At 36.2% G+C, this 21,676-nt stretch overlaps 1 protein-coding gene across 4 annotated transcripts in view; it reads left to right on the forward strand.

Moving 5' to 3' along the window:
• LOC109343503 (myosin-binding protein 3-like) overlaps positions 1,544–21,676 on the forward strand; it is a 25,696-nt gene continuing 5,563 nt past the window's right edge. Inside the window, exons 1-4 of one of the 4 annotated variants that reach the window (XM_019581830.1) lie at positions 1,544–3,020; positions 3,277–3,459; positions 3,561–4,969; positions 17,485–17,491. In XM_019581830.1, the coding sequence (XP_019437375.1) occupies positions 1,673–3,020; positions 3,277–3,459; positions 3,561–4,933 (2,904 nt within the window). In that variant the 5' untranslated portion in view covers positions 1,544–1,672 and the 3' untranslated portion in view covers positions 4,934–4,969; positions 17,485–17,491. Of the gene's footprint in view, positions 3,021–3,276; positions 3,460–3,560; positions 4,970–5,404; positions 5,916–17,484; positions 17,492–21,676 lie in introns of those variants that run through there. The other 3 variants (XM_019581829.1, XM_019581831.1, XM_019581832.1) reach the window with 3 other exon arrangements.

Below are 21,676 nucleotides of genomic sequence, written 5' to 3' on the forward strand. Positions count from 1 at the left end.
AGTGGGAGGGTTTGTTGGAATGTGAGAATTCATGGGAGTTGGCGGCACAAATGCAAAAAGCTTTTCCTCAATTTGCCCTTGAGGAATTAAGCTAGGGTGTATCAGAGGAGGCCACGTGGCAGCCACTAGTCCACGTGGTAGCGTGGGAATTAAGCTCTTAGGAGCAGTTTTTGGTAACTGCCGTAGCAGTGAAGCAGAGAAGGAGACAGAATGGTATAAATAGGTGATGGGGGGTTATTTTAAGTAGCTTTTGAAGTATTGTGTAGGAGGGGATTTGATTTAGAGAATCGATCTTGTAGTGTGTAATTGATTCAGGAAATCAATTAAGGTTCTTCATTGTCTTCTAATCTTGCAATCAATAAAAATATATTAGTATCCGGAATTCAATTGATTCCGGATCGATTTTGTTCGAATCTTTGTCTTCTTTTTTGCATTCTTTTACCAGTGTTATCATTTATCTTCCATTAATTGAAGTTATTATAAGCTTCTCTAACTAAGTGTCACCAGATATAAATGTGACACACACAAGAGCCTTGTCAACAAAGTAAAATGAGAGAAGTTTTAAGATGTTATCTTGCAAATCACAATTTGATTTATTCAATACATAATAATTACTTGGTTATGAAATTATTTTACCTTTTTTTGATAAATGAGGCCATATTATTTTATTCATGTAAAAACTAAAAGCTCCTTATGAAACATCCCTACATAATGAACTCCATCATATGCAGCCGTAACAGGGCCCCACCCCTTACTTTTGGAGTGGTCCACCAGCTCATGTTGTGGTTTAGTGGCCCCTACCTATTGTTGCCTGAGTAGAAAATTTCAAGAGGTGCTGTCACGATTATCAAAATAATATTTTTGGCCACACAAAATTCTATACTTTGGCATAAAAAAATTGAAACAAATAAAAACTTAAACTGTTTTGATCCCAAAACAGTAATCCTCATAAAGCAGTGATTAAAGAAGATATGTTACACTAGTAACATAATTCTCTTATTAACCATAGGAACCACGTAACAGATCTCGTGCATCACATATCATTTTACATCTTATCATAAAGCAATAAATCACATACTAGTATCATTGAAAAAACTATTCTCCAGTAATTGAGGCTAAATTCGTTAGTTTCATTTAAATTTAAAGGTAAAAGTGTGATATTGTTATATTTAAAGGATAAAAATGTTCTATCATTTATTTTTTATGCTGCTTTCTAGTTATTTGTCTCTTTGTTAATTGAGATTATCCTAACTCTAGTATCATGTATGCATATTAAAATGAATTTGGTAACTTTGTGTGCAAAAGCTAAAATTCAACTAAAATTCTTAATTGTTCTGGTGAAATCAGTGAACTAATTGTTAAGGATTATAGTTAATTTTTGCCATAAAGCAATTCATAATTGATTCTTTGAGATAAAGAAAAACACATTCTTTAATTTTCTTTGACTATAGAACATTTCTTTCCCATCCCTTAATTTCAGTCCTGTTTTGCTGTCATTCTATTCAATCAACCTTATATCTCAGCCTAAACAAAACCATTTTCCTCTCTACTTTTTTTCTGTCTGAAAACTCAATTCTGTATCTCTCCTTCTACTACTTTCTGATATTCTTACAAAACCATTTCCTTTGTACATATATCAAATATAAAACATTGTGCATCATCATCAACAACCATGGCAGTAAACAAATTTGCAACCATGTTACATAGAAACACAAACAAAATCACACTTGTTCTTGTCTATGCAATCCTTGAATGGATTCTTATAACCCTTCTTCTCTTAAATTCACTTTTTTCTTATCTTATCATAAAGTATGCTGATTTCTTTGGCCTCAAAAGGCCTTGTATATGGTGCACAAGAATTGATCACATCATTGAGGCTGGGAAGAACAAAAATCCATGCAGAGATATTGTTTGTGAAGCTCATGCAAATGAGATTTCCAAGCTTGGTTTCTGCTCCAAGCATCTCAAGCTTGCTGAATCACAAGACATGTGTGATGATTGTTCATCATCATCATCTCAACAAGGTTATGTTGATCTTTCTGAGAGTTTTGGTTTCTTTCCATGGATGAATCAAATAGGCATGAATATGGTTAAGGATGATGATGATGATGAACCTTTGAAGTGTTCTTGCTGTGGTGTTAACTTAGAGACGAGGTTATACCCTCCTTGTTTTTTGATCAAACCTTCTTCTAGGAACATTTTGGAGTACCCTCTGAAGCAGAATTTGATCACAGAAAGTGGGGTTGATGCAGAAATTGATGAATCAGATCACAGAAGATCAAATTTTGTACTTGACCATGATGGAGATAAACATGATAGTGAAGAAAATAGAGGAAATAAAATGGTGTTTGAGGTTGATCATGGAAGAGAAGAGGGTGCAGGTGAGAGTTGTGGTTGTTCTGTGTGTGATGGTATCAAGAAAACTTTGGATGATGAAATTTGCAAGCTGGATTTGGGTGTAGAGAAAGGGAAAGAAAACATGAAAGATAAAACTTTTAATGTCCCTAAGGATGATGATGATGATGAACCTTGTGATCAAAACACTGCTCAGGTTGATTTCAATGGTGAGATGATTCAGGAAATTCCAAACATACATCTAGAATTCTTCATTCACGGTGATGATTGCAGATTGGTACCTGTTGAATTGGTTGAATCTTCAGCGACAGAAAATGTAGAAAAACATAGATATAAGGGGGAAGATGAAGATTTTATTCTTGACTTTGATATGCATGCTGATGCAGAAGCTGATTCAGTTATTGAGAATTGGCACATGTCTGGGGTCACTGATACAGAATTTTCATGTCAAGAGAATAAAGATGAGTTCAATGCCAATGAGATTGAATCAATTCAGTTAAGGAATAGAGAGAAATCCTCAGAATTTGAAGGAGAAGAAGAAAATTTGGACCAGAATTATCATGACTTGAGATTTGCTCAAACAGCTGAAGAATTGCATAAGGTTGATAATGTTCAAGCAAACATGGAAAGAGGAGGTGAACTATGTTTTGATTTTTCTCTAGGTTGTAAGTACTTTCCTCCTTAATAAGTTCACACAGTTATTCTATTTTCTTCCTTAGTTGGATGATTCGTTAATCCAAGTGATGGAGAATTATAAATGGGTCCAGTTTTTTTATTTTTACTGGAGATTCGGAATAGATGGACTCTTTATAGGACCCATTTTACTGACTGGATTTATCACCAGTTTAGCTACTTTAGCGGCTTAACCGGTAACTAGATATGGAATGTTCTAATACTTTTCAAAAAAATATATTCCTGCAGTGTCAGAAGATGCAACACAAATGCAAGGTGAGGAATTTGAAGCTGAGGTCTCCATAGGGACTGAAATTCCTGATCAGGATCAAGTGGATGAGTATCAATGCCAAGATACACTTTTCGATACAAATCGGAAAATACAAGATCTATCTACTAGCACAGTCAGATTTCATGTCGAATATGATAGTGGTGAGCCATAATTTCTTATCTTCCTGCTACTTCAAGTCAATTATTTGAATTTTCTTATAATTTAAGTTGTTTTCCTTCAATATTTTGCAATATCTAAATAGGCCAAGATAAAAGTGAAGATTTTTTAGAATTTAAAACCATGCCACTTGAAGTGAGAATGCCAACAATGAATAACCATTTGACATCATCATCTTTGGAACTTCATGAGAATGAGGAAGAAAAGGTTCCTGATACACCAACTTCTGTGGAAAGTATGCATCAGCTACACAAAAAATTGCTACTGCTTGAGAGGAAAGAATCGGGAACCGAAGATTCTTTCGATGGAAGTGTCACGAGTGATTTAGAATGTGGTGAGGTAACCATAGAGAAGTTGAAATCAGCATTGAAATCTGAAAGGAAGGCTTTAAGTACTCTATATGCAGAACTAGAAGAAGAGAGAAGTGCATCTGCTATAGCAGCTAATCAAACAATGGCGATGATAAATCGGCTTCAAGAAGAGAAAGCATCAATGCAGATGGAAGCTTTACAATATCAAAGAATGATGGATGAACAATCTGAGTATGACCAAGAAGCTTTGCAGATTTTGAATGAGCTTATGATAAAGAGGGAGAAAGAAAAGCAACAGTTAGAGAAGGAGCTTGACATATATCGAAAAAAGGTTCATGAATATGAGGTTAGAGAAAAGATGATAATGTCAAGAAGAGATGGTAGTAGCATAAGAAGCAGGAATTCATCATCCCCCTCTTGTAGCAATGCCGAAGAGAGTGATGGATTGTCGATTGATTTGAATCACGAGGCGAACGAAGAGAACGGATTTTATAGCCATCAAGAGTGCAGCAACCAGAACACACCTGTAGATGCTGTCATGTATTTGGAGGAATCATTGGAAAACTTTGAGGAAGAGAGGTTATCAATTCTAGAAAGGATAAAGGTACTGGAAGAAAAGCTTGTTATATTGAATTATGAAGAAGAACATCATTACGATGATGTTAAATCGATGGAACATCTTCCAGAAGAGAATGGTAATGGATATCATGATCATGGTAATGGTAAGGAAAATGGTTATGCAAATGGTCATGCAAATGGAATAAATGGTATGCATCATGAAGGGAGTACAATCATTGGTACAAAACCGAAGAGGCTTCTTCCACTTTTTAATGCAATAAGTACTGAAGAAGCAGAAGATATGGAGTTGAGTGAAGATGAAAATGAGTTAGAATTTTCACCCTTGCAAAATGGTTCATCTGAAAAGTTTCATTTGGATAAGAAAAAGGTAGATTTGGAAGAGGAAGTGGGTCATGTTTATGAGAGACTACAGGTGCTGGAAGCAGATAGAGAGTTTCTAAAGCACTGTTTCAGCTCCTTGAGAAAAGGGGACAAAGGGTTAGATATTCTCCAAGAAATTTTACAACATCTTCACGATCTCCGGAATGTGGAACTCAGGGCCAGGAACATGGGATATCTTGCTGTGTAAGAAATCTTATGCTCAACTATGCCAAAGAGATAATAGGTAAGAATATGCAGATCTTGCTGTTTTAGAATAGTAATTTCCTTTCATTTGTCTATTCAGATAGGAAAATGTTTACCTCAAAACTTTTTATTACTATACCACTTTGCATCTAAATCCTAACCATCTACTCATAGGTGGTTTCTAAAACAAAAGTGATAAGTCAATTGGATAGTGATTGTGGCCATGGTTATGATTACATAAATTGTGGTCATTGCAGCCATTTCCGTGTGATATAGTCTGATGCGGCCCAAATATAGTCTTACCGCAACCACAACATTGTGGTCGCATCACTGATGCAGTCCATAATTTAAATCCATGCTCTTTTAATCAATGACTAAGAAGTATGTATCAACATTGGTGGTGATAAAACTATATGTACTATCATTAGTGATTGAGATATTATTTGTGGATTCATTGAGGTTTTGCTAAATGCAGATTTCCTATACATGAGTGTACACGAGCACCACCACTATTGTCTACATCACCAATGCATCACTTCAACTTCAAGAATTCAATAGAAGGTTCCCTGATGGAGAGGGGAGAATCATGGTTTGATACAATGGTAGACAAAGAAACTGAAGTCTGCATTTCTCTTCTCTTGTTTTTTTTCCTTCAATTTTCTTGTTACTTTTGTTCAAGTAAGCCCAAGTTTTTGTGGGATGTGTCCATCATCATTCACCTATGTGGAAAAGGTGTATGATGAGTGTATGTGTGTGTAGGTTAGTGAGGTGAAGCCAACCTGTCATTTGTATTTTGTGAGCAAAAGACCTGGCTGACATAACTGGAGAGTGGAGAGATCCAAAAGAAGATTCCAGTGCCAGGTGTATAGCATTAGTTCATTAGAGGGACAGAATTAGGGTCAGTCACTACTTTTGTCATTTCTTACATTCTTTTTTTGGTATGAGTGAAGATTGAGGTAAATAGCCTCTTTCTTTTCTCTTTTTCATCTTTTGCATCTCTTGCTGTTATGATTTATTGTTATGATTTAAGCACATAATAAAAGTTCAATCCAAAAGACTAGTTTATTAGATGGAAGAACTCATGTCTTAAGCATAATGTTTAGTTTGCTATGCTACCTAATGTGACACTTCTAATATTGCCGCCACCTTCGTACTAGATAAGAAAGGGTAACTCCAACAATTTATTTGTCCTCAATGCCGCTTAATTTCTTAGAATTAGTCACTTCGACAGTCTTGGATGGTTATACGGGTATCCAAAATAAGAACGAGATGGATGTTTTTTGTCCCGACCATTCTTTTGAGCTCCCCCTCTATGCCCTACATTAATGATTCCTCTGGCATTACGGCCTTTACCACAATGATGATGTCCATAGATCAAATTTTTTCGTGGATTCACTTGACTGTCTACAACTCCATTGCGTGTGCTCGGGGTAGAAGTTTTGTATAAATGTATCGCCATGTTATTAAGTATAGATTCAACACACTTCCAACGGAGTATTCGAGTAGATACTCTTACTTTCTCTCGAACCATAGTAATATATTATATATATTATTAAATCCTTTAATGATTTATTTCTCTTGAAATCGCTTTCATGTTTATTTTTCGTTTTACACGCGTCGTTTTTTCGAAGACCTACATCCATTATATGTAGTGGTCGACCTTCCTACATGCACGCGCCCGCCAGAATGCCTCCTTGGTTCTGGACGAAGCCAAGTCGATACATACGATAGGCGAAGGAAATACCCCCCATTTCTTTCATAGCACCTGGGGAACACAAGTTTGATTGAGGATTGGATGGGAGAGGTGGAATGGAAAAAAAGGCTTGGGATGGATTTAGGAGTCTTTGTGCGAGCCGTATGCGGTGAGAGTCGCACGTACGATAACGAGGGGGTTCGTGTGTATATGTGTAGTGTGGTGGTTGGGCCTACCCACCCTATTTGTTCCATGATCTATGGGTAATTATTCGGAGGATATCTTATATAGATATTCTATCAAAAAGATGGACAATCAAACCTATTTCTCGATTCAATAGAAGTCAAAAGAAAAAGAGGTGAATAGGGTGTGGGGGATATCCTGATTACTATTCGACTCCCCAACACTTGCTTTAGTCTCTGTTTGTGGTGACATAAATCCCTATCTACAACTCATGAATTAAGAATTCTCACAACAACAAGGTCTACTTGACTTAGGGGTTAATGAAACCTTTCACTTCACATAAATCTTTTAAGAGTAGGTAACATGTTCCCCTGTCTTTGTTTCTATTGCATTCTATCTCATCTATCCCATTCTGTTCTGCGATATTTGAGAATCGCCGTCAATACCCAGTGTAGGGTCAATGTCCATGATGACTTGCCTCTATCAACACTAATTTAATGGTAGTCCTTCTTCTTTTGGCGACTTCTCTCAACTATCAGTATTCGGTAATATATCTTAATTCAGCCTATGGATAACCCTTCCCATGACACAACTCTCAATGAAAGCACTAATTGTTAGGACTTAAGCACATAAGAAGAGTCCATCATAAAAGACTAGTTTATTAGGTGAGAGAATCTCATAACTTAAAGTATTACATTAAATTTATTATGTTATCCAATGTAAAACTCCAAATAATTATATGCTACTGTTTTCTTTATAGATTATTAGCAGGAAATTTTGTACACCAGACTGAGTTGCTTGACAAAAATATTCCAAAATTACAACTTTGAATTACTAAATTTATTGTAGAATGTCATAACCATTGCAAAAGATGGGGCTAAGATTGAGAGGCTAAGTGTACATGATGAAACCATACAAACTAGGGGTGAGGAAGACCTGCCCGACTCGTAGACCCGTCTCAACTTGATGAATTAGGGATGGGTTTGACTCGCCCAAATAAATAAAAAAGGACAAACTCGATTAAAAGGGACAAACATGTCGTCTAAAAATGACGAATTCATGTCTATGTCTGGGTCACCCGATCTGTCACTTATAGTTATATATCAAGAATAGTTGAATAAGTACCTATCAACACCCATTATGTTCATCCCACACAACTCAAATACATACAAGCCTATACAACATATCCACGCAACATATCCACACAACTTGGCTTGGTGGAAGGCAAATTCTTCAAAATATAGGATCCTTTTTTCTTGTCTCGTGATGTATTAGCTATACCAGTTTCTACTGTGGCGTCTGAGTCATGCTTTAGCACTAGCGGATGTGTGCTTGATATCTTCTGTAGTTCTTTGTCTCCTAAAATGGTTGAAGCTCTCATATGTTCTCAATACTAGTTAAATCTTGTTAGCTTCAAGTTTGATGATAAGGATTTTGATCAATTTGACATCACTAGAAAGTTCTTGATGGTGACTTCACTTCTTTTTTACTATTTGGTTAATTCAATTAAAAATATGCATTATGTAATTTTGACTATTTTTCTTGCACATGTGGTGCAAATATTCCCAAGTCACAAGGAGTTAAAGATGAGTATGCAACCATAAATCTTGATTGATAGAAAATCAGTTAATTTGCAGTTTTTGTGTACCTTGTGTGAACTTCAATTTAAGTTTCATTTTTCAGTTAATAGCTAGTTATTGCATTCATTTTTGTGTAAACTTTTGAGTATTGACATGTTGTTTTCGTTTCAGTTCTCATGTGTTTTTTATCATTTACAAGAATACTTCAGCTTATGTTGACACTTGGCGGTTTAAATTGTTCTGAAATTTTCAATGTCTTCTATAATTTTAAAATACGTGATTGTGATATTTTTTAGTTTGAAGGATGCAATTTATAGTTTGTAGTTTATATACGGATGTATGTGGGATGTAGGTTTTAGTTGAGTTTATATACAGATTGTGATAATTTTAATTGTGCATGCTTGAAGATTTGAGGGAAAAAATATGTGTCATTTTTCAACTCGGACCCGTCCCTATATTGACTTGTCGTACTTTGGACCTGTCCCTCATACGTCACATCCTAATTAGGAACATATTCAGATTCAAAAATTGATCCAATCAATATTTAGGGATAGGTGATGGACATATCCCTCCTACTTCATGTGTCTAAGTAAACTCCAATTGTGTGGATTATAGCCAATCCCTTGTCTATGACAATACTCATGTAATACCATGTTTTGTGGTTATTCCTTATTATGGGACCACTGAGAGTTGGTTCAATGGAGATAGCCATGGTTCTAGCAAATGTTACAAATCACATCAGCAGGTTCTAACAGATGCTACAGATCACATTAGGCAATGGGGACGAATCAATTTTGGATTAAATTTTAAATATATTCATTTCAGTCTATCATCTTTTTCAACTTTTAACAGTTTGATCCCTCAAAAATTAAAAAACTCAAAATAGTACTAACAAATTTCAAATGTGTGTTAAATTAATCTTTTTTAGGGTTAAATTAGTTCTCATTGATGGTATAAAATATATAGAGAAGACTAATTTGACTAACATTTGAAATTTTTTGGAGCATTTTGGATTTTTCGATTTTTGATAGAGCAAATTAGTAAGGTCGAAAATATGAGGAACTGAAATGAGTATTTACTCTAAATTTTAATAGATGAGGACTACTACTATTGTTGTGAACTACTTAACTAACAACATTACCAACAAATCTTTTAGCTTTGTACTATTTCATTCAGATATGGGAGAGGTGTTGGGATAACTTAGAAACCCAAATAAACTCATTGGCTTTATTAGATGTCATTACCATTTTTATTGCTACTCTGCTCGTTACTCCTTCACTTTTTCATTTATTTTGTTTTTTCTATTTAATGATTTTCCACATTAAAATAATATCTTCGCTTTCTAAGGTAAGAGTGTATACATCTATACTCCTCATACCTTGTTAGTTAGAAACCTCATATATTGGACCGTTTTTTTTTATAATTCTCCGTAGTTTGATGTTCTTGAGGAGAAAAAATAAATAATAAAATGATATACTTATATTGTAAAAAACTTTACACTATAAGTGCATATATTATTTTTGTCTCTAATCATACAGTCAAAATTATTCAAATCAAAGAGGATTGTGTTGAAGTCATTGACCATTTTGATGTTTGACTTGATGGATGAAGCTTGTGTCACATATTGAGTGCAACCAAATGCTACTTCCAAAACATTTTATTCAATCACTAAAGAGTTTGTCTAAGAGAATTTCTCTAACTTCAACCAAAACCCTGATTTAGTTTTATGAGTGATCCAAGAGCTCCTACTAGATATTGATGATTTCATTTTTCATAGTAGGCATCATAAGCAAAGCTGTCATAAAAACTCACAATTACCATTTTGTTGTATGCAAGTGGAAGTTAAAGGCAATTGCAATGGGTAATTCCCTAAATAAAAAAGAAACGCCTAGCAATATAATTAAAGTAGAGTATAATTTGTAATAATAGTAGAATATAATTTGTATCCATACTATCATTTATTTATATATTTTTTAAAAGTCAACGATGACTGAAAATGAATGGTGAATGATTGAGTGAGAATTAGGATTAAGTGTGGAACAGGTTGTGACGGGTTAAACATGTCTCTCACTCTTCTCTAAATATTGATCGAGTCAATTTTTTAACCTGAATCTGTCCCTAATTAAGATGAGATGTGTTAAGAATGTGCCCAAAATAAGATGGGTCAAGATAGGGACAGATTCAGGTTGGAAAATGATAAAATGACAATCATAGACTTTTTCTCTCAAATCTTTCCAATAAATTTAAGTAAATAATAATATAAATTTTAAAATCTTGCTAAACATTTATATTTGATAAATAATATTCATGTATCTTCAAGTAAGTTACTTTATTATACTTCCATAAATTTGTCATGCATCCATTGTAATTTTTAATTAGAACATGAACTTTTCATCTTTTAAATTTATCAAGATATGTAGGTCTCACACTTTTACCACGCTTGATACAATGCTTATCTGCTTCACATTTTATTGGTAAATAATTGTATAACAATTTGATGAAGAAAATATATTCTAGTTGAAATAAATGAAGAAAATCCGGCTATATTTTACTTGTTTAATTCAAAGTTCTTATCTCAAACTACTCCAACTTTATTGGTTTTGTCATGATATCTACAATTTCATCATGAGAGTTGCAATAGCTCAGCTTAACAACTCCATCACTTATCAAGTCTCTTAAGAAATGGAACCTTACATAAATATGCTTGCTTTTCCCGGGAAGCACTTAATTTTTTGATAACTGTATGACGAAGCTATTATCACACATAATTGTAGTTCTTGTATTTTCTTCAACTCCAAGTTACTTCAACACCCTTCTGAGTCAGATGCACTGACAAACACACAATGATGATGCTATATACTATGCTTCCATAGTGGAAAGAGCAACCAGTAATTGTTTCTTTGAGGACCAAGAAACAACAGCAAACCCTATCATAAACACAAATTCAGAAGTACTTTTCCGATCATTTAAGTCCCCAGTATAATTATTGTCTATGTTGTGAATCTTAAGTTGTTTTCTCCTTTCTTATAAAGAATCCTAAGATCAGTTGTACCTTCCGAGTACCTTAAAAATTCTTTTTGCTGCAAGCCAATTTGATAGAGTTGGACTAGACATGAACTTGCTTATTAGACTAATATCATACATCAAGTCATACCTAATGACAATTAAATACACAAGACTTCCAACTACCTGCTTAAATAGAGTTCTATCAACTCTAACTAACTCCACCTACATCCTTGGACAACCTCATACCCGAGACTATTGGATTCTTTACTGCATTACAACCTCCCATGTCAAACCTTGCTAATACTTCTCATGCATACCTTCTTTGGCAGATGAAAATTCCATCTAATCCTTGCTTAACTTCTATTCTGAGAAAATGTCTCATCCTTCCCAAGTCAGACATATCAAATTCCAGCATCATTGAATTTTTAAATTCATCACCCATGGTTCTATCATTCACAGTAAAGATCAAATCTTCAACATAAAAACTTACTATTAATATCTGACCTCCTTGTGACTTTGTGAACAATGTGTGCTCATTAAGACACTTCTCAAAAACTTCGTGCACAAAGTAAGCTTCAATTCTACTGTACCAAGCTCGAGGTGTATGTTTAAGGCCATATAATGCTTTATGCATCCCTCAGGTTGCTGCACGAACACTTCCTCCTTGAGCTCCTCGTGAAGAAAAGCACTTTTCACATCAAGTTGAAAAACCTCCCAACTAAATTGTGCAGCAATTGCGAGTATCACAAGGATGGTATCAAGTATTGCCACTGGAGCCAATACTTCAGTATAATCTACTCCATGGAGTTGTGCATACCCTTTTGCCATCAGCCTTGCTTTGAGCTTCTCTATATCCCCATCTTCATTAAGCTTAGTTTTGAATAGCCATTTAACTCCAATAAGTTTGACTCCTTTAGTCAGTACAGTAAATTCCCAAGTTTGATTCCTCTCTATGGCTTCAATTTCTATTGACATTACTTCTCTCCAATTTTTGCTCAGTCGTCATCATCATCATTACATTCAGATTTTCTTCTTGAGATAATCATTCTCTTGTTTCATAATCTACAATCCAACCTGGTGGTCTTCTTCCTCGTTCATCCCTCCCTTCAGCTAATTCTCCATATGTATTTGACTCATTTGAAGATGCAGGTGCCTCTGTCGGGCTGCTATTCAAATTGTTTGAACCCGTTTCACCATTTTCCTCTTCATCTGGGTCATCATCTCCATCATTTTCATCCTTATCTTCCCATTCTAATAAATCTTGTTTGATTTCTTCTTATGTTCTGCCTCAGTCCCAACATTTTTATTCTTCAAAAGTAATATCTTTATTGATAAAGATCTTCTTTGAAACTAGACCATATAACCTTCAGGCCTTGGACTCATCACTGAATCCTAGGAAGAAACATTTTCTACTCTTATCATTCAAGTTACTCCTCCTTTGGTCTGGTATATGAATGTGTGCTATATATCCAAAAATTCAACTGTTGGACATCGATTTTGAATGTGTACACACCATTCACAGCCCCAGGCCAAAATGCTTTAGGAACTTGCTTCTCGGTTAACATAGATCGAACAACATTCATAATCATCCCGTTTTTTCTTTCGGCAACTCCATTTTGATTAGGAGTATAAGTTGTTGTCAATTGTCTACTAATCCCCTATTATTGAGAAAATTCTCCAGAATCGTTTGAGGTGAACTCACCATCCATATCTATCCTCATACAAGTTATGTATGCACCTATCTCCTTTTCAACACAAGCCTTATAATTTTTGAATGTTACAAAGGCTTCTGACTTCAAATGTAAAAAATAAACCCAAGTTTTACGAGTAAAATCATCGATAAAACTTAAGATGTACCTCTTGTTACTTTTTGAAGCAGGCTTAATAGGACCACATATATCTGAGTGCACTAGCTGAAGTTGCTTTGATGCCCTCCATAAGCTCTTCCTCGCTACATAATTTCTATGTTGCTTGTCTGTTAAGCATGTGGTGCATATTTCCTTCAAGATTTTAGAGAGGGTAAGCCAATCACCATTTTCTTGTGGGTAAGTGTTATCAGTCCCTTGTGATTCAAGTGCCCAAAGCGACAATGTCACATGTGAGCCTCTTTATTTGATTCAACTTCAGCTTGCAAACACAAGGAATTTTTCGGTTTCATAGAGGCTGACACATGAAACATTCTATTCCCACTCATGTTAGTTTGCATAATCAACCTCTTCATATGATGAAATACTTTGCAAGTCTCGTCCTGAATTAAAATGGATAACCTCTCTTGAAGTTGTCTTATGCTTAATAAATTGTTTTTAAGCTCATGAACATAGTAGACATAAGATATTACCTGGGTTATGCCTTTCAATTGCATCCTTATACTTCCTTTTGCTGCCACTATCATTCTCATGTCATTCCCAAGCTTTACTGTCCTACTGAAATCTTCTTCCAAATTCAGAAACCATTCTTTGTTCCCTGTCATATTGTTACTGCAACCCGAGTCAATATATCATATCTTTTCTCTCTTTGTTTGATGAGTTTTTTCATAGGACATCATCGAAATCTCTTCTTCTTCTTCCAACTCAGCATAATTTGCCTTATTTTCCCATTTATGACACTAATATTGAAAGTTCCCCAACCTATGGCATTTGAAACACTCAATAATTGCTATGTTTAGAGGTTGTCTCCCTCTAACTCTACCACGTCCTCCTCTAAACACACCTTGACCCATTCCTCTGCTTGATCTATCTTCTTGAGCCACTTTCAACACATGTTCTTCCTCTTGGTATCCCTACATTCTTTGTTCATGAACCAACAGACTACCATGCAACTCATCAGTGCTCAAAGAACTTAGATCATTTGACTCCTCTATTGAGCAAACAACATAATTGAACTTAGCTGTCAATGATCTAAGTGTCTTATTAACCACTATACTCTGCCCATTGTCTCACCATTTGACTTCATCTTGTTCACCATAATCAAGGTTCGTCCCAAAAAAATGTCCACCTTCTCTCCTTTTTTCATGGCAAGCAACTCAAACTCCCTTTTCAAGGCTTGAAGTTGCGCCCTTTTCACCTTCGTGGACCCTTGATACTTCTATTTCATTGAATTCCAAATTGCCTTCGACGTCCCCTTGTCAAGAATTGTTTTCAGGATTTCTCTATCAATTGCATGGAATAAGAAGTTCTTGACCTTCTAATCTTTGAGTTTGGCCTCTTCCACGACCTTCCTCTGCGTTTCACTTGCTGGTGTTATCGCAATTGCCACAGCATGGATCCCTTCATCCACTAGCTCCATATCTCGTTGCTCCTGTGAAAATTCTCCATCATTATCTCTCTCTATGTTTAACTCACACTCCTTACACACACTCTTTCACTCTATACCAGGCCCCTTGTGGAGTTCTGATACCAATTGTTAGAACTCGGAAATTGAAGCAATGGTAGAAAGAAGAAAGATTATTGCTTTGTATTTATAGCCTTATTCAAACCAAAAAAAGAAACATAACCACCCACATTTTCAATGCCTATAATGTGGCCGTTAAAACGGTTTTATTCTCCATAAACACTAAAAAAAAAACGACTAAATTAAAATGGCTAGAAATATCTAACAATCCAACATGGGATATCATCTGACTCATAAACGATTCTTGCACATGCCTAAATTCGGTTAACATGTTTTCTTGGCTACTTAATTACATTGAAGAAGAGAATTAAAGAAATAAAGAACATATGATCCTTGTTGTAGCTTGAAATCTCACGGCTTGGTGAATAGATTTAGCCTAGGATTCTAATTCTCATTGATTTCACGACCAAGACTTCATCACATGGTGAATTGGTGCCTTAAATCCAAGCTAAAGATTCCACGGAGAGGAATGAATGTTGTAACACCCCGAAAATTACTCCAACAACATTGCTCAAAAATGGGTAAAAATGTTTTTTAATAATATAATATGAACTTATATTCCTTATATTCGATTCCTTTTCGGGACATCACGTTAAGTAACCTAAATTGCGGAAAGACAACAATTGTTACCTAATGGTAATGAAAAGCCACTTAACATACCGTGGAATAATTCTTTATTGAAAATAACGGAAAATGTTTGTACGAAAAACAAAGCGGAATCAAATCTTGTCTAAACTGAAAATATACAAAGTACACTAATTTACTCAACACATTAAAAAGTACCTTACACAGATTCCCTCTTCAAAAGCAAAATAGAAATGGAAATGACTGCTAATGACTAGCTCCAGTGTTAGTGGGTGCGCTAGGATACTCGCTGGGGTCCTTATCCGTCTCAGAATCGGAGGAAAGGTCTACCACCTCAATGGAGTCTTCTATATAGACTAACTCCACATAGTCCTCCTCTTCGGCTTTCAGCTCATCCTCTTCAGCCTCCATCTCCTCTTTCGGGTCATTGGACAAACCTTGCGACCTACTTCCCGCTCCCACGTCTTCCTGAAGATCGAGCATCGTCTGTCGAGCAGCTCTCCTCCATGGTGGGGAATTGAGCACGTCTTCTCAACTCCATCTTCGAGTAGATGGTCCTACAGCAGCGGGTCCGTGAGGAATCACAGACTGGATGGATGGTGCAGCAGGTGCTAGTCTCCAAGCCACTAAAATGAAAGAAGTCTCTAAGTCTACATGATGTAAGGGGAAGCGTATCATAGAGCCATCACAAACCATCTCTAGCTCTAAGGCACAAAGGCATGTGTAGGTGTATTAGTGCCTGTCAATGCTCCATGTCCCCTCTTGGGATATCGAGAATCGGTAGCTCCGAATCCTCGTGGTACGGTCCATCTGAACAAGAATGCGAACCGAAGACAAGCAGAAAGAAAAGGGAGTAAGACATATAATGAATAATATTCATTGACGACATGGAATTACACAGAATATTACATCCGGATAGACACACATAATATACACAATATATTCTGCATCATAGAGTCATCACAAACCATCTTTAGCTCTAAGGCACAAGGGTCTCTATAGGTGTATCAGTTTCTGTCACTGTTCCATGTCCCCTCCTGGGACATCGAGAATCGGTAGCTCTGAATCCTCACGGTACAGTCTATCTAAACGAGAATGCGAACCGAAGACAATCAGAAAGAAAATGGAGTAAGACATCCAATGATTATTATTCATTGACGGCATAGAATTACACAGAATTTTACATCTAGATAGACAAACATAATATACACAATATATTCCGCATACCTAAATGTAAATGATGAATGATATTATATCTCAAACTATGAGAACCATAATCCATGAACTTAATGTATGAATGCTATGTTTATTTCATCCATCCTTACACCAATATCCTCCTAATAAACTATTTGAAAATAACCGAGAATACAGGTCTCATAACAAGTCGATTTGAACACACCAAAAATATTCATCACAAGGATATATGATTGATTTGTTCTGAAGAACTATTCGTTTCAGGATGGTGTCATATCAAACACTTTCTGGGCATCACTCTCATCGATCCTGATTGTAAAGAGGAGTTGTCAGAGATCGTCTAGTTTGCACTTTGAGAATTGTCCAATCCAACAGAATACCTCATCTAGGAATACAAGGGACTCGTTTCACCTAGACTCGCCCTCAAGTCTTTTCTGACGAATCACTGCCATCGTCGTCCCTCTCAAAATTGTAGGGCTCGTTCGTCTCCCGTAAATTTTCTCTCCACTACTTCGTTATTCATAATGAGTATGCACACTAACCGAGGTTAGCCGATTAAATATTTTAATCATTCTTTTATATCGATCGGCCCATCCTGAGACATATCGCAAATGAATGCATCTTGTGGGATCCGATCTTACGTTATCATGTAATAGAGGAATAACATCCCTACCACTACGAACCATCGCTGAAATATCCTAGACGGCCACATGGCAAAGCCTCTTACGTTCAGACGACCTTGTTGTGTGGTATCATGTAATCATTTTTTGGCACCGCCTTGCTCACAACATCATCATTGGAATCCTTGCCCGAATAAGGCGCAAGAACAAAGGTAATTGTATAAGTTCATTGATTTGGGCATTGGGCTCCTTATTCGAGCCACGATCTCTCCCAATTATTAAATATACTTTTCATCCAAGTTAGATTTATTGTCTAAGCAATCAACCCATCAAAAGCAATCAAAAACATTGCATATCTCTCGCCCAAGCGATAGATTGTCGCTGAGGCGATGATTTCATCAAAATAGACTCAATTCTCTGCCTGGCTCTCGCCCAAGCGAGAGTCTGACGCTCAAGCGAAAAATCCACCCAAAACTGGTCAAAATCACCGCATGGGTCTCGCCCGAGCGAGATATTGTCGCCCGAGCGACCAACATTGCCCAGAACAGACAAAACACATTGTCTGGCCCTCGCCTAGGCGAGAATCACTCGCTCGAGCGAGAGTGGCTCTCCAGGCGAGGGGTGTCTACTACCCTGGACTACTTCCTCGCCCTTTTGGGCCACCAGATCGAAAATATTCGTTGTTTTTTATCCTTACGCATTTTAGTTTCTCGAGTGGTGTTCCTTCATGGATAACTATCACAATACTTGATATTGTAATCTATCCTAGGGCATACAACTTAATAAATCATCCGTACTTAATCGAGGCACACAATCATTTGGTTAAGTACGAGTTTCTAACAAAAACAAATATAACTCCAAACTTTTGAGGTAATTGAGAGATTTGGGTGTCATATTTGGACACCACTATGTCACGATGTATTTTCCCTCGCCTTGAATTGTAGAGCGGTTGATCTCCTTTAAGTGAATCGGTAGGTTGTCCGACTTCGAACACCTCGAAATTAACACAAAAACCAATTAGTGATTTGCGAGTTAAATCGTTTTCCTACTACTTTAAGATAAATACATCATGTTAATCTATTTTAAAAACATCTGAGACTTTCATCCATCCGATCCAACATTCATATTCTTGAACCATTTCATGTTAATCTATTGTGTTCATGATCATTTCAACACCTTCTTTACAAGGGTTGATCTCATGCTCAAAACAACATTCTAAATCAAGATAGCATTGATTTCATCATCATCTCTTTTCATCGAAATCAATAAATGCATATTTTCAAACACTAAAACAACCCCATGAACAACAAGATTTCATGGTTTCAAAAGAATAATTTTCTAAATTCACGAAAACCCATTTTTTTGAGTTCTTGAGTATAACAAGAGTTAGGAAGGTTATTAGAAAATTTCGACGGTTGAAAACATGTTTAACATGCATATAAACATCATACTAAAATCTCGTAAACAACTAACGATTAGATTTCTAAGTGATAAAGAACAAAAGATGAAAGCTTACCTTGGAGTTCTTGAGAGTCAACGTGAAGAAGAAGAGAAATGCAAAGGGTTTCTCCAAGTTGTATAATGGGTCTGATGTAGGGAGGGGAAAACCAAAGGTTTTCAAAGAATAAATTGTATAATGGGTAGATGAAGGGTTTAAGGAGTTTTGTGTAAGAGATGAGTATTTTTGCTTGCTTGCCAAGCAAGTTTCATTCGTGAAAGTGCAGTGACTTATTCAGCGAAACATTCGCGATTAAACCATGCCCGAGTATTATCGGCTAATACTCGGTTGGATATAAAAAATCTTTCGATTTTGGTTTACGGTTAGAACTTCGAACACAGAATTTGAAGTGAAAAATATTTAGAAATGGGTCATGGACAAACTTGATGTCTATGTTGACTCGAAATAATATTTTGAAGCCAATGATGTACTCGGAAATCGATTCCGAGCTACGTAACTCAAAAACACATTATTGGGCGGAATTTGGGCTTGATAGAAGTTCAAAAACTTTCCGTCACAGAAAATTACGAAAATTTACCACAAAATAGGAATTCACCAAAAAAGACTAACACTCAACTAAGATTTAGCCTAAATCTTGTTAAAATACATAATTAATAAAATATATATCAAAAACTCACGGTGTTACAAATGATGAGGACATAGGATTCTCTTCCAAATGAACTCTCATGGCTAAAAATAACTTCAATTGAACAATGGTGAAATTGGAGCTTTATGTTCAGCAAGGCCAAGCTCTAACTGCTAATTGTTGGTGTAATGCCTCCATTAATGAGCACATTAAGCCTCCAACGATCACTTCAAGTTTCCCACGAGCATTTCCTTTCCAATTGCTTTGAAAATAACTTAGGATGTTGTTTGGTCTTTTATGCTCAGCTGAAATGTGCTTCAACGGTCAAGACATGGTGTAAATCCACCATTAATAAGTCATTTAAGCCATCAACGGTCATCTCCAATATTCCGACGAGCATTCTTCCCTCAACAGCTCTAAAATCATGTATTTACCTGCAAGAATCAATAAACATAGTATGAGTGTCATTGGTCCAAGCATTAAAGTGTTAGTTACACTTTTAAGGTTTGTTTAAGGCTCAACGAGCCAAATTAAAATGCATGCATTATTTCTGGGCAGAAATTATAAATAAAACATAAAATAATATATACTAAATGTAAGTCCAAAATTGGCCCACACTTTTATTAAGGAAAATAAAAGTAACCCACAGTTAGTGATGGCTAGGCCTGACTCGGTCAGGCTAACGCCCACCACCACACTTGGCTCGCTAGGCGTAGGCGCCTAGGTTAGATATCCTGGTCAGGCCAGATTGACCCAGTGCTTGGCTCAGCGCCTAATGCGCCTTGACTCGTGTCTCAATAAGATTTGGTGCCTGATGCACTTGGTCCCGTGTCACAGTCAAATTTGGCGCCATGGACTAGGCATTGGCATGTGTCGTGCGCCTGACCTGGTCCACCCTTGACTCGGTCAGAACCATGGTCCGTGATGCAATTGAGCATCTTGGCACTCCAATGTGCTAACTTTGGTTCACCATCATAAATCAATCCTAGGAGTTGTCCTAGGGCATTTAGTGCCCTTTTGCCTGTGCCCTTGCCCTTGGGCCACCAATGCCTTCAAGGCTACTATAATCAAGCTTGGTCCCATTGGGTATTGCATCAACTTCACTTTTATTTTTGATAAGATATATGCAGGTGATAAAATAACATTTACCTTTTCTAGTTAACGACCTATCTAGTTCACATATATCAAAGTGTATTAAATTTAAAGGCTTAGATTCTCGCACTACTGATTTATGTGAGTTTTTAGTTATTTTAGCTTGACTACATGTCTCACAATTTTCAAAATCATTTTTAGACAACTTTGAAATTAAACATAAGCTACTCAAGTTTGAAATTGATTGTTTGTTAATATGACAAAGTCTAGTATGCCAAATATTAAAATCACATAACATGTAAATCGAATTAGAAATTTTATTCATAATAACATTAAGATTTAATTTAAACATGTCATTAGTGACGTACCATTTTCCTACAAATACCTCATTTCTAGTAAAATTATACAAGTATGCCTCCATGGTCTCGGTTAAACTAACCTTACTAAAAAGAAAGTCTAAAACTAAATTCTTCCTCATCTATGGAGTGTGCATTACGTCTTTGACAATCAGAGTCTTCCTAAATGTAAATTTTAGATCTACATCACTAGTTCCAGCAACAATAAGGGTGTGAAAATCACCCGACATCACTTTCTTGTCATCAACATCAATATATACTTTGAACATAGCACGATCATAGAAGACATGACAAAGGACACCAATATCTATTCACCATCCATTAGAGCCTCCAACCATATTATCTTATCAATCATGTTGGCTTGTGAAGGACCATCCATTGGTTTATTTCTGTGCTTGTGTGCCATATGACCCGACTACCCACATATGAAGTAGATAGACACATTTCTAAAGTCATTCTTAGAGGGTGGTTTAGCATATTCGAACTTCTGGGGGTTCTAATTCTTGTTGTGGTTGGTGTTCTTGGTCTTATTCTCATTGCAGTTCTAATTCTTAAAATTGTTACCAGTAGGCTTCAGAACCATACCTGTGAACATAGCACGATAATAGAAGACATGACAAAAGACACCAATATCTATTCACCATCCATTAGATCCTCCAACCATATTATCTTATCAATCATGTTGGCTTTTGAAGGACCATCCATTTGTTTATTTCTGCGCTTGTGTGCCATATGACCCGACTATCCATATATGAAGTAGATAGACACATTGCTAAAGTCATTCTTAGAGGGTGGTTTAGCATATTGGAACTTCTGGGGGTTCTAATTCTTGTTGTGGTTGGTGTTCTTGGTCTTATTCTCATTGCAGTTCTAATTCTTAAAATTGTTACCAGTAGGCTTCAGAACCATACCTGTGAACATAGCACGACCATAGAAGACATGACAAAAGACACCAATATCTATT

The sequence above is a fragment of the Lupinus angustifolius genome, chromosome LG03, assembly GCF_001865875.1.
Source record: "Lupinus angustifolius cultivar Tanjil chromosome LG03, LupAngTanjil_v1.0, whole genome shotgun sequence".
Lineage (NCBI taxonomy): Eukaryota > Viridiplantae > Streptophyta > Magnoliopsida > Fabales > Fabaceae > Lupinus > Lupinus angustifolius.